This window comes from Scylla paramamosain, chromosome 25 (assembly GCF_035594125.1).
Source record: "Scylla paramamosain isolate STU-SP2022 chromosome 25, ASM3559412v1, whole genome shotgun sequence".
NCBI classification, from domain to species: Eukaryota; Metazoa; Arthropoda; class Malacostraca; order Decapoda; family Portunidae; genus Scylla; species Scylla paramamosain.
Genome location: NC_087175.1, coordinates 1,399,468 through 1,415,000, shown reverse-complemented (window position 1 = coordinate 1,415,000; position 15,533 = coordinate 1,399,468). Strand labels below are relative to the sequence as shown.

The 15,533-nt window shown below is 41.4% G+C and overlaps 1 protein-coding gene across 29 annotated transcripts in view; it reads right to left on the bottom strand.

Annotated features, from left to right (window-relative positions):
• The window catches only part of LOC135113069 (phosphatidylinositol 3,4,5-trisphosphate 3-phosphatase and dual-specificity protein phosphatase PTEN-like), a 48,222-nt gene that overhangs the window by 10,117 nt on the left and 22,572 nt on the right, over positions 1-15,533 (bottom strand). For 4 of the 29 annotated variants that reach the window (XM_064028013.1, XM_064028012.1, XM_064028018.1 and 1 more), the window contains 5 exons: positions 15,119-15,260; positions 14,327-14,519; positions 11,788-11,841; positions 10,459-10,787; positions 1-5,923 (listed from right to left, as the gene is read on the bottom strand). The exon at positions 1-5,923 is cut by the window's left edge. In XM_064028013.1, the coding sequence (XP_063884083.1) occupies positions 10,687-10,787; positions 11,788-11,841; positions 14,327-14,519; positions 15,119-15,260 (490 nt within the window). In that variant the 3' untranslated portion in view covers positions 1-5,923; positions 10,459-10,686. The remainder of the gene's footprint in view (positions 5,924-10,458; positions 10,788-11,787; positions 11,842-14,326; positions 14,520-15,118; positions 15,261-15,533) is intronic. The other 25 variants (XM_064028024.1, XM_064028029.1, XM_064028037.1 and 22 more) reach the window with 17 other exon arrangements.

Below are 15,533 nucleotides of genomic sequence, written 5' to 3'. Positions count from 1 at the left end.
TCAGTTCCCTGGTGTGGTGAAGTGCGCTCCACCACCACAGCCACCTCTGACGTTCTCATCACACAAACATGCACACCACCCTTTGTAATGTAGGTGGTGAGTTCCGAACCTGTATCTGATCTTCCTAAAAAAAGCCTGTCTCACACACACACACACACACACACACACACACACACACATTAACACACTCACACAAACACAAAAGCCTCTCATTTTTTTTGTACATCTATTTCCTTATCCACACACACACACACACACACACACACACTTACACACAACACAGTCACACCTAACTCCTGTGCTGTGAGATAGAAGCACAAAATAACAATGATAAGTGAATAATAACCAAAGAGAAAACTTTTACAACAACAACAACAAGTCCCTCCTTCCTCCCTCCATCCAGACACAAGACATCAGATCGCTCGCTGCATTAGAGAGAAGCAGGAATACCTAACTAACATCTCCTCCTCCTGCTGCTACAGGGGATGATGATTTGTAGGGATGAGTGAAGCTGTGAGTGAGTCATGACGGGGCGATGATGAGTGTTCCTTTATTCCTACTCCCCCTTTCCCTTTCCCATGCTCTACCCCTCAAAGCCCCCTGCCCCTGCCCCAACCCCTGCCCCCTCCCGCCCCTCCAGTCTGGGTGAGGTTCTTCTGACCTTTGTACTTGGACAACATTCAGTAAGATTAAATTAGTACACCATACACGGTAAAAGGTGAGCCAACTAACAGGAACAATTTGAGGTGGTGACGTCACCTGTTGCACTCGCACACACACACACACACGCGCGCGCACTCACGCTCACGCTTGTACGCCTTGACACACGCAGCCTCATGCGCACACAAAATTGCAAAGGGCACACAAAAACGACAATTAACGATAAAGAACCTAACGGCTACAAATATATTGAACATTCCGGGGTATTGCAATGCGTAATGATCAGGAGCTCATAAACACAGGGGACAGAGAAAAACATACAACAAACAAGACAACGCTTCAGTTATTACATTTTCTTTTTAATCCGGCCATGCGTGGGGAGAGACCAAACAACTCCCGGCGGCCTCAACAGACTCCCTAACTCCAACGGCTTGAGTTATAGCCATAAAACTCACACAAACACCAGAGGGAGGCTAGTGTTGACGGTGGGATGGTCAAGGGGATAATCAAGGCAACAACGATATATATTTACAACAACGGTGGGAGGAACGGTGGCCACGGTAGGATAAAAAAGTGATGCCACCGCGGAGAGCCAATTGACTCTGAGGGAGACTGAGGGTTGAGTGAAGTGTGTGCAAGAAAGTAACAAGTTAAGTGAAATGTTTGCTGATAAGTTAAAGGGAGAGGGGGGCGTGAGATGACTGACTGACTGACTGACTGACTGACTGACTGACTGACTGACTGAGAGAGGCTGAAAATTATAGAAAGAATGGTGGTTAGAAAAAAAATATGCAAAATCCCAATTGACTGGCTGACTGGCTGGCTTAAAATGAGAGAAAGATTGATGAAGTTGAAAAATAACATGAAAAAACCCAAACTGACTGACTGACTGACTGGCTGATAATAAAACAAATAATAATATTGAAGGTAAAAGAGACAGTGATGCCAAAAACCCAAACTAACTGATTGACTGACTGGCTTGCTGAAAAAAGAGGGAAAGAAGGAATAAAAGAAGGAAAGAAGGAATAAAGCATGACTAAAATTATTGAAAATGAAGGAAAGAATATTGAAAGTAAAAAAAATAGAAAAATAAACAGTAGGGATGCCATAAAAATGACAGATAGACTGAAAGATAAGTGAATCATATAGGCCAGTTCAAAGCTAGTAAGGTCAGAAACACAGACTGACTTTCTGACAGGAGATAAAAGAATGACTGGTGCAGATGAAGACAGAAACATACACTGACTGACTGACTGATTGTAGGGTGTGAGTGGTGCAAATCAATTAAAGAAAGAATAGATTTTGCAATTTCTACTTATTTTAAAGACTGAAGGTGGCTGTAAACAAATAAAGATGTCTCAGAGTGATTAGTAATAAAGGAAAGATGTACCAATTTGCAGTTAAAGGATTAAATGAGAGTGAGCAAGTGAAATGAGCAGTTGTGTGACTGCCTGATGGAAAAAAAAACACCCAATCTTACACGCCAGTTCAAAGACAGGTTAGAAAGCAACTGATGAAGAGCAAAATAAATAAATAAATAAAACAAAATTGATAGGGAAAAGTCCGACAAGACAGAGGTGTGTTGAGGAAATAAGCTCCCTTTTTTTTTGTACATCTTCCAGGACAGAACTGGAAAGAAAAACAAAGATCACACGACATCAATAGTCTTTCTTAGCTTCCTTGGATGACTGAGGAGTGACATTTCAGTGCTTTGTTATGCTATCAGATCCTTTCCTCTTGGTCACTCCACTCCTATCACTCCTCTTAGTCACTCCTATTTTATCCTCCTATCATTCCTCTTAGTCACTCTATCAGATCCTCCTCTTAGTCACTCTTCCACAATGCAATTTTGAAAGGAAAGTGAAGTTGTAGTTCTTAGGAATAGTTTCTTTCCCTTCTTACAGCTTTGAGAGGAAAGTACAATTGTAGTTCTCAGGAATATTTTCTTTCCCTTCTTGCAAATACAACAAAGATAAAATGAAGCTGCAATAATGGGGACAAACTGTGGTTCTTAAGAGATATTTTCTTTCTCATTTCTTGCAAAACATGACGGATAAAATAAAGATGCAATAATAAGAAAGTTTAATTTGTTCTAGTGTTTTCTTTTCCCTTTCTTGCGAACATGACGGATGAAACACTATAGCAGTAATAATCTAGAGGGACGTGCAGTCTCAAGTCGTCTAGATCAAACATGATACTTGGAACAAAACAACAAGATGAAACAATGTATTATAAAGGTTCAATCTCGTACCTTCAGTTTTTTTCCCCATTTCTCTGTAACATAATTGAACAGGGAAACTACATGCATATTGAAATATTTAAGCATAACTCTCTCTCTCTCTCTCTCTCTCTCTCTCTCTCTCTCTCTCTCTCTCTCTCTCTCTCTCTCTCTCTCTCTTCCAAGCATTCCAAATTAAAACATGTACCCAGAATAAAACCAAAATATGCAGAGGAGTGATATTTGTACAGCTGACCCAGAACACGACTGAGGAGATCACATCGACGCAAAGTTGAGAGGACAGTCAAGAAATGAATGTGCTTTTTCTTCAACAAACGTCACTCAATCCTTAACATCTATCAATGAGAAACAGAGGAGTGAGAGAGAGAACCCTTCTTTCCATAACTTCCCTCCAAACTTCCTCCAGACACTGTATAGTAAAGAAGTGACGCGTTTTCCTCTCCACAACCAAATGCCGACAGTTAATGTGACTTCCCTATTAAACTATCCATGAAAAAAGAAAGTAAGAGAGAGAGTGAGAGAGAGAACACTTCCTCCAGACACCGTATAGCAAAGAAGTGATGCATTTTCCCCTCCACAACCAAATGTCGACAATTAATGTGACTTTCCTATTAAACTATCCATGGAAAAAGGAAGTCAGTAAGAGAGAGAGAGAGATAGAGAGAGAGAGAGAGAGAGAGAGAGAGAGAGAGAGAGAGAGAGAGAGAGAGAGAGAGAGAGAGAGAGAGAGAGAGAGGAGAGAGAGAGAGAGAGAGAGAGAGAGAGAGAGAGAGAGAGAGAGAAAACCCTTCCTTCCACAACCTCTATCCAAACTTCTTCCAAACACTGTATAATAAGTGATGCATTTTTTCCCCTCCACAACCAAGTATCAATAACTATTGTGACTAAAAATCTATCCATGAAAATAACGAGGGTATGTAATTTCTCCCTCCTTCCTTCCTTGAGATACGTAAACAAAGTCGCATAATGACAGAAAATACACCTTAGGGAGACACTCTTCTTTTGAATTGCCACCCTTGTTTCTTTTCCACCTGATTGCCTGAGTTCTGTGCTACGAATTCACTCCCTCAAATATACACCCAGAAAAATCAGAGAAAAAAGCACTAAGTAGATTAATATTCTTCACACACACACACACACACACACACACACACACACACACACACATCCACTCACTTCCTACGACAATTCCGACTGCATGCATTTACGTATTGCATTTATGTCTGTATGTACGTGTGTGTGTGTGTGTGTGTGTGTGTGTGTGTGTGTGTGTGTGTGTGTGTGTGTGTGTGTGTGTGTGTGTGTGTGTGTGTGTGTGTGTGTGTGTGTGTGTGTGTGTGTGTGTGTGTGTGTGTGTGTGTCAAGTATGTAATCCAATACATACCACATAAAAATGTTTGTATTTTCCTTTCAATACACATTCAAATTTTCGTTAATGCTACATTAATTAAACCAGCATATCTATGTATACCCGTGTAGGTTGTGCTAATTACCCCCGCAGTACATAATAATAATAATAATAATAATAATAATAATAATAATAATAATAATAATAATAATAATAATCTATATGGCTTCGAATGTGGAAGCTTGTCAGTTTAAAGATAAATGTACAATGTCAAAAAAAAAAATAACACACGATAAAAAAAATAAAAATAAAAAATACACTCACTCTCTCTTTCACACACATACATACATACATACATATACACACACACACAAGTAAAGCAGAGGTAGGTATGGCTTTCAGATATACTTCTTCTTCTTCTTCTTCTTCTTCTTCCTACATCTTCTTCCTCTTAACACTGACCCAGCCAACCACAGTGAAGCAGATAAGGAAGAGAGGGAAAAAATTAAAGCAAAGAAGATGGAAGGGAAAAAATCAAAAGGACGAAGAGGAAATGAATGAATAAAGGGAAGAAGGGGAAAAAAAGAAAACAAAGGTAAAAGACAATAGGGAATGAGTGAATGAGGTGTAGAGACAATTAAAAGAATAAATAAAGAGAAAAAAGGAGAAGTGAAGTATGACAAATAAGAGAGTAAAAATTATATGGGATAAGTTGGATTAGAACAAAAGGGAGAAAAACAAAAGAAAACATGATAAATACAATAATTAGAAAAGGGAACGAAGGAAATATGTAACAAGAAAATAAGAAAAACATAAAAAGATAGAAAATAGACAAATAGAAAATATACAAAGAAATTGAGTTGTTCAGTCCATCAGAGAGAGAGAGAGAGAGAGAGAGAGAGAGAGAGAGAGAGAGAGAGAGAGAGAGAGAGAGAGAGAGAGAGAGAGAGAGAGAGAGAGAGAGAGAGAGAGAGAGAGAGAGAGAGAGAGAGAGGATGAGAACTGGTACATAAATAAAAACCACAACAAATATTTCTCTCACGCATGCACGCACACACACACACACACACACACACACACACACCTGCCAAACACCTTGACAACTAACCAACCTGAAGATCTCATAAAACATTATTAATTTTTTTTTTCACTTTTTTATGGTAATTATATATCTATGTATAGTATAATATATATATTCATATATTCATATATTTATGCTATATATGTTTTTTTTTTCTAATTAACTTTTTCTCTTTTTTTTACTTTTTTTTTAATCTTTACAGGGAAAATATTGCTGATGAAAGATGGGAGATGTTGAAAAAAAAAATAATAATAAAAATGAGTGAGCCTGGGGTACCGGAGGAGGAGAAAACGTGATGAAACAGAAAACAGAACTGCATGAAGCTGCCCTTTAGATCAGCCAAGAGTGGCGGTGGTGGTGGAGTGGTGGGTGGGGAGAGGGCCAGGTGATGGGGGTGAGGTGGAGGGGGGCAGCCTGAACACCCCACTCCCCACAGCACAGCCCCCCAACCCCAGCAGGTCCCAGAGAGGTGGTGGTGGTGGTGGTGTGAGGTGTGGTGGTGGTGGTGGTGGTGGTGATGGAAGGGTGGTGGTGGTGGTGGTGGTGGAGGGGTGTCGGTGGAGGGGTTGTCACAGCAGTACCTCCAACCCCTCCGCTGTAAAGGAGAAAGATGTCATGGCGGTCCCTCCACACACACACACACACACACACACACACACACACACACACACACACACACACACACACACACACATACCTAATCTTATATACATCTATTCCTATTTCTCCACCCAAAACCCACAAAAAACAACACATAATAATAACACACACACACACACACACACACACACACACACACACACACACACACCACTCTGTATATATAGACAAGAGTAGCTTCCTTTCCTGCAGTAGTTCCGAGTCTTGCTTCCTTCGCGAGAGCTGTACGATACATGAGAGGGAAGCTTCACCCATCACCTGTCACCCATCACTACTCTAAGACACGGTACACAGCAATCCAGTGACAGCATATTAAAAGTGTTGGGTAGTTTTAATCTGCTATCTACCACATATCTTCATTATAAGTCGCTCTACAACATAGGCGGAGGGGGGCAGCCATTAGTTGCATTCTCTAAACAGTAATGAACATATGAGTTTTGGAGTGTATTTTTATCTATATACATACACTTGTTTATTATTTATTGCTAAACTCTGGTATGCTTGATAATTACAGGTTGCTGTATGGGTAACTTCTCTGTTCTGCTCTTTTTCTTTCTTCTAGGTGGCTGTCAGGATGGTCTGCTGTGCTTCTAGTGCGGTGAAAGGGTTCCCAACACATAAAATCTCTATAATTTTTGTTGTCATTCACACACATACACACACACACACACACACACACACACATGTGAACACATATATACACACACGCACACACTTAACATATGCATAGACACACAAACACACTTACATTTGCACACACACACACACACACACACACACACACACACATTCTTTCTCTATCTCTCTCTGATCCTGACAAGCACAACATCCCCACAAACCTTAAACACACACACACACACACACACACACACACACACACACACACACACACACACACACACACACAAAATCCTTACCACCTAAAAAAAATAAATAAATAAAAAAAAAAAGGTAAAAAAAAAAAAAACTTAAACACTAACAATAATCATACACATTTACATACAAGCACATGCATAACACTAATACGTACACACACACAGAGACACGGCCAATGCAAGAGAGGCAGTAAAGTGTACAGAACGTGTAAGCTTCTTGCTGGGCTGAATACACAGACACGCAGGTTATGGTGATATATTAGAGAGGGGGGGCAAGCCACGGCAGGCAGATATAAACACAGGCAAATAGTAACACAAATGTTTAGAGAATGAGAATAAAATGACTGAATAAATGCAGTATGAAGGGAGGAGAAAGGAAGGGAAGGAGAGAAAGATTAGATAAAACAAGATATAAAAGGTAAGGAGGAATTAAAGAGATAGAAAGACACTAAAAGAAGGAATGAATACGAGATACAGAGAAAATTAAAAAGAGAGGGAGGGAGGGTGAGAGAAAGCGAATTAAGGAAAAAATCAAGGAGAAAGGAGATTGAAAGAAAGAATAAGATAAACAAAGACAAGAAAACTAAACAAATGTAACATGAAGGAAGAAGGGGGAAAGAGAGAGACAGAATAAGGAATGAATCAGAGCAAGGAGACTGAAAGACAGAATGAATGAAAAGCAATGAAAATGAAAATGAAAAGCAGATATAAAGAGAATGACAGAGAATCAGAAAAGGAAAGCATGAATGTAAGAATGAAAGAAATAATGAATGAGAGACAGAAAATTAAAGAAAAGGAAAGACTGAATAAGAAAAAGAAAGAAAAGTAATAGCAGGAAATTAAAAAGGAAAAAGTGAATATGAGAAGGAATGATAGAAAGAATGAATGATAAGGGAAGACAGGTGAAGAATGAAAGAAAAGGAAAATAAATAAGGGCAGAGGAGGAGGAGGAGGAGAGAATGAGAGAAATAATGAAAGATAAGCAGACACAATGGAACAGAGAAAGACGGAAGGATGAGAACAGACAAAGAAAAGATACAGGAGCGAAGAGAATAAATATTAATAATCCAATCTTACACTTTTCTTCCTTTTTCACTTATATAAAAAAATAAATAAATCCAAAACTTAAGACCTATACAATATTTACCCCCCCAAAAAAAGTACGTTATTTTCAACGTAAACGATAAATATATAAGTGAGGAAAGGATCAATCTAGACATTCAGATAATACAAGGAAGTAAATACATGCTTGAATATAAAATGAAGGATAATTTTGTCTCATGTTCATTTGTAGAGCTTGTGGTAAAATTTTGTGTCCAGAAGGTTAAAAATAAAAAGAATACCAGAAAAAAAAAATGTTTATGAAAATTGTGCAGCTCACACCTAACGTATGTTTTGGTGATGTACACAAGTCTCACCTCACTTGTACCACGTCAAAGAAAATGGAAAACTGGCAACAGTGAGTAGAGTGACAATAATTCTGGTGATGCAACTTCTTCTGAGACTCAGAATTAAGAAAACAAACTGATGATGAGGAAAGAACAAAAGCTGGAGAGAGAGAGAGAGAGAGAGAGAGAGAGAGAGAGAGAGAGAGAGAGAGAGAGAGAGAGAGAGAGAGAGAGAGAGAGAGAGAGAGAGAGAGAGAGAGAGAGAGAGAGAACTATATTCTAAAACACTTCTGCATCACACCACTACTTTCAAAAGGCTGTAGTTGAAGTTACACAGGTTTTTAAGAGTGTTTTTAAAGCTCAAGTGATAGACTAGAATATTTCCACATTATCAACAGGAGAAACACTCTTGAAAACCCGGCTAAACATCTCTATGGCCTTTGAAAATAATGGCAAGAGAGCAGAGCATTTCAGAACACGACTCGGAGACAAACTAAATGAAGGACTGAAAGACTAAACATCGTCCTAAGTCAGCCTGAGAGAAGGACGGACTAATGCTAAGTCAACACACAGGCTTGCCATCAGTGCATTTAGAGGTGACAGCAAGGGAAATTTTATGAAGGGGGGGGAGGAATCTGACGTGCTGCTAACTCTATGTACGGAACCTGCCCTCTACTCTTGACTACACCAACACACACGCACACACACTCACTGCCTGGAGCACACTAACACACTAAGGTGCTCTCCGTACCACCCCCACCCACAGCCACATTTCAGAAACAGGAGCAGGCGAGTGGAGCGCGTGTGGCAAAAGAAGAAGTGAGATCCCAAAGACCTGGAAGTGAAAGGCTTAGAAGTAAACATAAAATAAGAGGATGAGGTGAAGAATACAGTTTCAAAATGTGAGGTGGCAAGAGATGTGAGATTAAACAGACCTGGAAGTGAAAGTTTTAGAAGTACAAATAAAACAAGCCCAAGTAGAAGATCTAGGGTTTAAAAATGTGACCGGGGCGGGTTGGGAAAGAATAGGAAGGGGCAACGAGAACGTATCCATTTATCCAGGTAAGTTTAAGAAGATGCAGATGAGGGAAGGCAGTTTTAGTGTCGTCCTTTAATGAGGGAAGGCAGATCAAGTGTACACCTTCAACAGGGAAAAAAATAAGGCTGATATTTAGTGTCTAGTGCCTTGATGTACTGTGGCTCTCATGAAAGGGAAGGGAGAGGAGATGAGGGAGTTTAAGAATTCAGACTGCAGTGGGGATGTTAGGCCAAATCGCTTGCACTGGGCTGCATTCTGTGGTGACGTCCCCCGCTGGTGGCTGGGGACGCCTGGTGTGGTGTGCCCTAGTCTGTGTCATCTCCTCAACCCTGCGTACTGCCTCCCTCACCCCCTGGCTACGGGCAAGGCGTGGGTGTGCGTGCTGCATCTGTGGGCCTCCCTGCGCCGATGCTCACTCCCCACACGCACAGTGAAGTGCTGAGAGGTGGTCAGCGTGGGGACCTTTGTTGTCCCTCATGGCTCCAGTTCATTGTATGTCTTTTTGCATGTACGGGGCAGTTGTGAGTTATAAATGAGTTATGTTTCTTGAGAATTTTCCATAAGATTTGAAATTTGTGGGTGTTTTGAATTTGATGCAGTCTGATATTGTTTAGGCTGGCATTTTGAGATTTTAATTGATGAACACAAATTCTGCATCCATAAATCAGAACAAAGATTATTCTATTTGTAACTTATGAAATCTGTAAACTGACAGCACCATATGACACTGATGTGTTAAATTCAACCACTCACTAAATAGCATAATCTTGATCTTGCTGCTACTGGTGACTACCGATGCTCCTGAAGCAGGCCTTTGGAACGACAACAGTGCACAAAACACAGCTTGCCTTACTCTACCACACACCCTACGAATATTTCTGCACCATTTCCAAACCCACAAAACATAACAAGTGCAGGAGCCATGATGAGTGAACCAATCCAATCACCACCCACGAGACACCAGGCAGGTCACCTAGAGGGTCATGACAAGACACAGATACCAGTGTCCTCTCACCGGCACACCTCTGCACTATTACTGAGGTGCCTTGGAGCGTCACAGGGAGGCACAGATGCTGAGCTATGGCAGTGCAAACGTAGTCAAGACCAAGACAGTGGGTGACGGCAGCACTAACACAAGCAGCATAGAACCTGTGACAAGACCACATACTGGGTGGAGCTTTGGCCTGGTGGTGGCGACGGTGGTGGTGGTGGTAGTGGTGGTGGTGGCAGCGGTGGTGGTGGAAGCAGTGGATGGGAAGGATGGGAGGGAGTGTGAGGGGAAGGATGTGGATAGTGATGAAGATGAGGTGAGGATTGTGGGGTTTGGAGTGAGGATTAAGATGAGGAATAGGATGAGAGGGAAGGATAGGGTGAGGATAAGGACGGGGGGCTAGGGTCATGTAGGCCCCTCCGGTGGGTTGAAATGGTTGGGTTGGGCAGCGGAGCAGTCTGACATGAGGCGGTAACGCCCCACATAGCGCTCAGGGCAGTGGCCATCTGTGAGGGGAGGAGGGGAAGGCCGGCCGTCTTTAGTGCTGCGCTGCCGAGGACCGAGGGGCACACCACTCCCTACTGTACCACCCCCTGACTTGTGCACTACACCCACAGCGGGACACAGCGGGCCGCACAGCGCATACCGAATGAGGACTGTCTGTCTGGTGCTGTGGTGGTGGTGGTGGTGGTCTATCAGTGTGCAACTGTGTGCATGTGTATCTTGCAAATGTGAGATTTTGTGTATGTACGTGTGTGACTGTGTGTATTGTGCTACGGGTGTGTGTGTGTGTGTGTGTGTGTGTGTGTGTGTGTAGATGTGTGTAGATGTGTAACTGCACGTACAATCTTACAGACATGCAACTGAGTGTGTACAGTCTACAGTCTTGTGGATATACTCGTACAATTGTGTGCAAAAGAAGACATTTCACTGTCTTGTAGAAGTGTGTGTGAGCAGGAAATGATTTGCATGTGCCTTGCAAAGAACAGTGTGTGCGTTGGAAAGTCTTTGTACAATAAGCTACGTTTTGTAAGAGTTTCTGCCTGCATCCTTTTCCCTGACTCCTGCCTAACTCTTCACATAAAAGTCCCTTCTTTGCTATACCTTCTTTATATACTTTGGTGTGAATGTGAGAAAAGTACAGGGAGAAAAAATTGTGCCTTATCACACTCCCCTCATAAATGCAGACCCAATGGTATACACACCCACACACACACACACACACACACACACACACACACACACACATTCTTACTATGTAGTGTTACATAGAAGAGACAGAATCGTGTGTCTGTGGTGATGATAGTGACAAACTGACGTGTGATAGTGAAAGTGCATACTCAACAGTCCAACACACACACACACACAAATAGAAGAGATAGAACTGTGAGTAAGTGTGTTTGTGGTGACCATGGCAAGTGACAGTGACATGATATTGAAAGTGCTCCAGTCAATACATCTTCAACACTGCAACACATACACACACACACACACTTATATATTTACTCAGACTCTGTGATCCAAAGGGGGAGGAGGACAACTGTGGGCCTCTCCTTTCTCCTACGGGAAGAAGCACAGAGTCATGAACTGCTGTGTGATGAAGGGTACTGTGTGTGTGTGTGTGTGTGTGTGTGTGTGTGTGTGTGTGTGTGTGTGTGTGTGTGTGTGTGTGTGTGTGTGTGTGTGTGTGTGTGTGTGTGTGTGTTCCTCTACACACTTGTTCCTGTCTGTTATTTTCTCTTTCTCTGTTATGTTACTCTATTTATCTGTTAATCTCTTCTCTTATCCTTCTATCTACTTATTCCTCTCTTTATTATTTCCCCTTTCTCTGTTACTCTCTCTATTCATTCATTCATCCATTCTTTTATCCCTCTATCTACTTGTTCTCTCTATTCCTACATCTGTTTGCCAATTCATTTCCTCCCTCTATCTGTTCTTTCATCCTTTTCTTTATCTTCATCCTAAACCCTTCACACCAAGCACTCCAGTCCTTCCCAGTGTTAAAAAATACAAGGCACTGGTTAGGTTAGTTTAAATTATTATCTATCTATATATCTTCCTTCCTTTCTACCCATCCCTGCCCTGCCTGTCTTCCTGCCCTCACACCCAGCATACCAGTCCAGTCCCAGTGTTATAGTGTTACAAGATACAAGGCACAGGTTATGTTTAGTTTAATTTAGATCACTGCCTATCTATCTATCTATCTATCTTTCTCCCTTCCTTTCTACCTATTACTGCCCTGCTTGTCTTTCTCCCTTCACACCAAGCATACCAATCCAGTCCCAGTGTTAAAAGATACAAGACACAGGTTAGATTAGTATTGTACAGGTGAGTGGTGTCTGAGAGAAGCACCTGCCTTGTAAATACACCTCTAAGGGGGAGAGAACATAAAGGTTGTTGTGACTTAATATAAAATGTCAGTAAACAACAAGGTAAATATTTTGTACAAGTTAAAAAATATGGCAAGTGTTAAAAAAGATAAATAAATAATAATAATAACAGTACCAGTGACATACACATTGAGACACTGAGCAGTACACACACGCGCACTCACTCACACACGCACGCACACACACACACGCACACACGACAACGGTACTGTACATGAGGGAGCAAACAAGAGACACAATAACAGATGATGAGAGTTTCTACTTGTACTAAGCGAGAGAACAACAACACAGGCTAAGAAAAAATTTAAAAGCACGTAAAAAACCCCAGCCAAACTAAACACACAAACGCACACACACACTCACACATACGTATCACCCACACAAACACACACACACACACACCTACGTACACACACAGGCAAGCACAGCACTTCAAAATAATGATACACATAAATAAATGTCTACATACAAATTGCAGCTCAGGTGAGACAAAAAGCCACACAGATCTGTCACGGGAATTAAATCGTAAACAAACGGTGATTGAGGGAAATGTGTGTGTCTGTGCGTGTTAATGAGTGAGTGAAAGTGTAAGATACGAAACAAACACCGAACATAAATAAAAGAAACACCAAGCTGAAATAAAAAACAGTGTTGGCGGAGGAACAGCAACACACACTAAAACATAAATGGGTGTTGCAGGTCAATTTTCTCTTTGTGTGTTTGTGTGTGCTCAACTCAAAGAAAGAAACGGTGCAGTGAGTAAACGCAAGCAAACGCAAACGCTGGTAAATAAACTGCAAGGAAAGTGAAGTAAAAATGGAAATAAATGAGAGTAAACTAAAGAAAAAACAAACAAATCTAGCACTATATAAACATGCCAATAAAAAAATAATAAAGAAATGCAAACAATAGCAATAAAAACAACAACAATAATAATAATAATAATAATAATAATAATAATAATAATAATAATAATCATTGATAGGAATGGTAGAAAATGAAGAACAAAATAGAGAAGAAACATCAACATAATAATAATGATAATAATTAATAATAAGCAAGCAAACAAAAGAGAGGAAACAATGCAAAAAGACAAATAAAATAAGCAAGCTGGAGAACAAACAAACAAACAAGTAAACATACAAAATAAATAAATAAATGCACAAAAGATCAAGAAAAAATAGCAAAGCAGAAAAAAAGATAAAAAAGGACAATGTAAAAAAAGAAATTAAAAGAAGTGAAGGAAAAGAAGAGGAAAAAAGGGAGAAATTCATGATTCTGAGTCTTGAGAGAGAGAGAGAGAGAGAGAGAGAGAGAGAGAGAGAGAGAGAGAGAGAGAGAGAGAGAGAGAGAGAGAATATCAACTCAATATATAAGCAAACAGAAGATGAAAAAGACAAAATATACACACATACACACACACACACACACACACACACACACACACACACACACACACACACACACACACAGAAAAAAACAAGAAAAGCGAAGAAAGACCCCAAAAAAAACCCAAGAAAGAAAGAAAAACGAAAAATGAAAACGAAAAACGAAATCAGTAATAAAAAAAACAACAACAGCAATAGCAACAACAACAAACTCCCAAGAGAGACAGACAGACAGACAGACAGACAGACAGAGAGAGAGCAACTAACCGCCACTACCTGAATCCCAGTCCTCGTCCTCGTCCTCGTCCTCCTCGTCGTCATCAGTGTCGGAGGAGGAGCCAGAGGGGGTGATGGTACTTGGGGTAGAGCCACTGTCCCGGGAGTCCACCGCATTGTTGCTGCTGCTGCTGCTGCCCCCACCGCCCTTGTTCACATAGGTCACCATCCACCACAGCTCAATCTGGTGACGGGAGAAAGGTACAGTTAGAGGGAGAAAGGTTTAGGTTAGAGGTGCGTGTGTGTGTGTGTGTGTGTGTGTGTGTGTGTGTGTGTGTGTGTGTGTGTGTGTGTGTGTGTGTGTGTGTGTGTGTGTGTGTGTGTGTGTGTGTGTGTGTGTGTGTGAAGAGAGGTAGTGTTTATGTTAGGGGTGGCTGCGTGTGTGTGTGTGTGTGTGTGTGTGAAGGGAAGAGGGGTAGGGTGTGTTTAGGTTAGGGATGACTGTGTGTGTGTGTGTGTGTGTGTGTGTGTGTGTGTGTGTGTGTGTGTGTGTGTGTGTGTGTGTGTGTGTGTGTGTGTGTGTGTGTGTGTGTGTGTGTGTGTAGAGAGAGGTAGGGTTTAGGTTAGAGGTGACTGTGTGAGTGTTTGGTGTCTGGATCTTTGTTCTGCTCCTACAAGTAAAATGAGCCACAAATGAGAGGGAGATTTGACTAGGAGTAATGTGCTTGTGGGTCCCTCTGCTCCTATCTATCTATCTATCTACATGAATATTTACCAACTCTTTCCATTGGGGAGTATGCTGTATTATGACACACACACACACACACACACACATACACATACCTGGAAGTCTTGTGGGAGGAGCTTGTGGTGAGTGTCTTTGCTTGCTTTGTCTAACTGATCCTTCTTCAGCACCACCAGTACCTCTTGTTCCTCAGGCCGCCCCTCCTCCCACGTCTCACCCGACCCACCACCCTCACTGCTGCTGCCGCCACCACCGCCACAGCCGCCACAGCCAACAATACCGCACATGACAAGGGGAGAAAAGAAAGGGGATTTGTTAGACGTAGTGTGTGAATGGGGAAATGGGGAAATGGGATCTGTCTGAGGGTGTGACGGTGTGTTTGTGTGAGTGAGTGGGGAAGAAGTTATGGTGAGTGAGGATGTGTGGTGATGGGTGTAAGTGTATGCGTGTATGTGTGTGTGTTTATGTTTGCTCATTAGTCTTATAAACGATTTACGTCAAGGACTTAAAAGT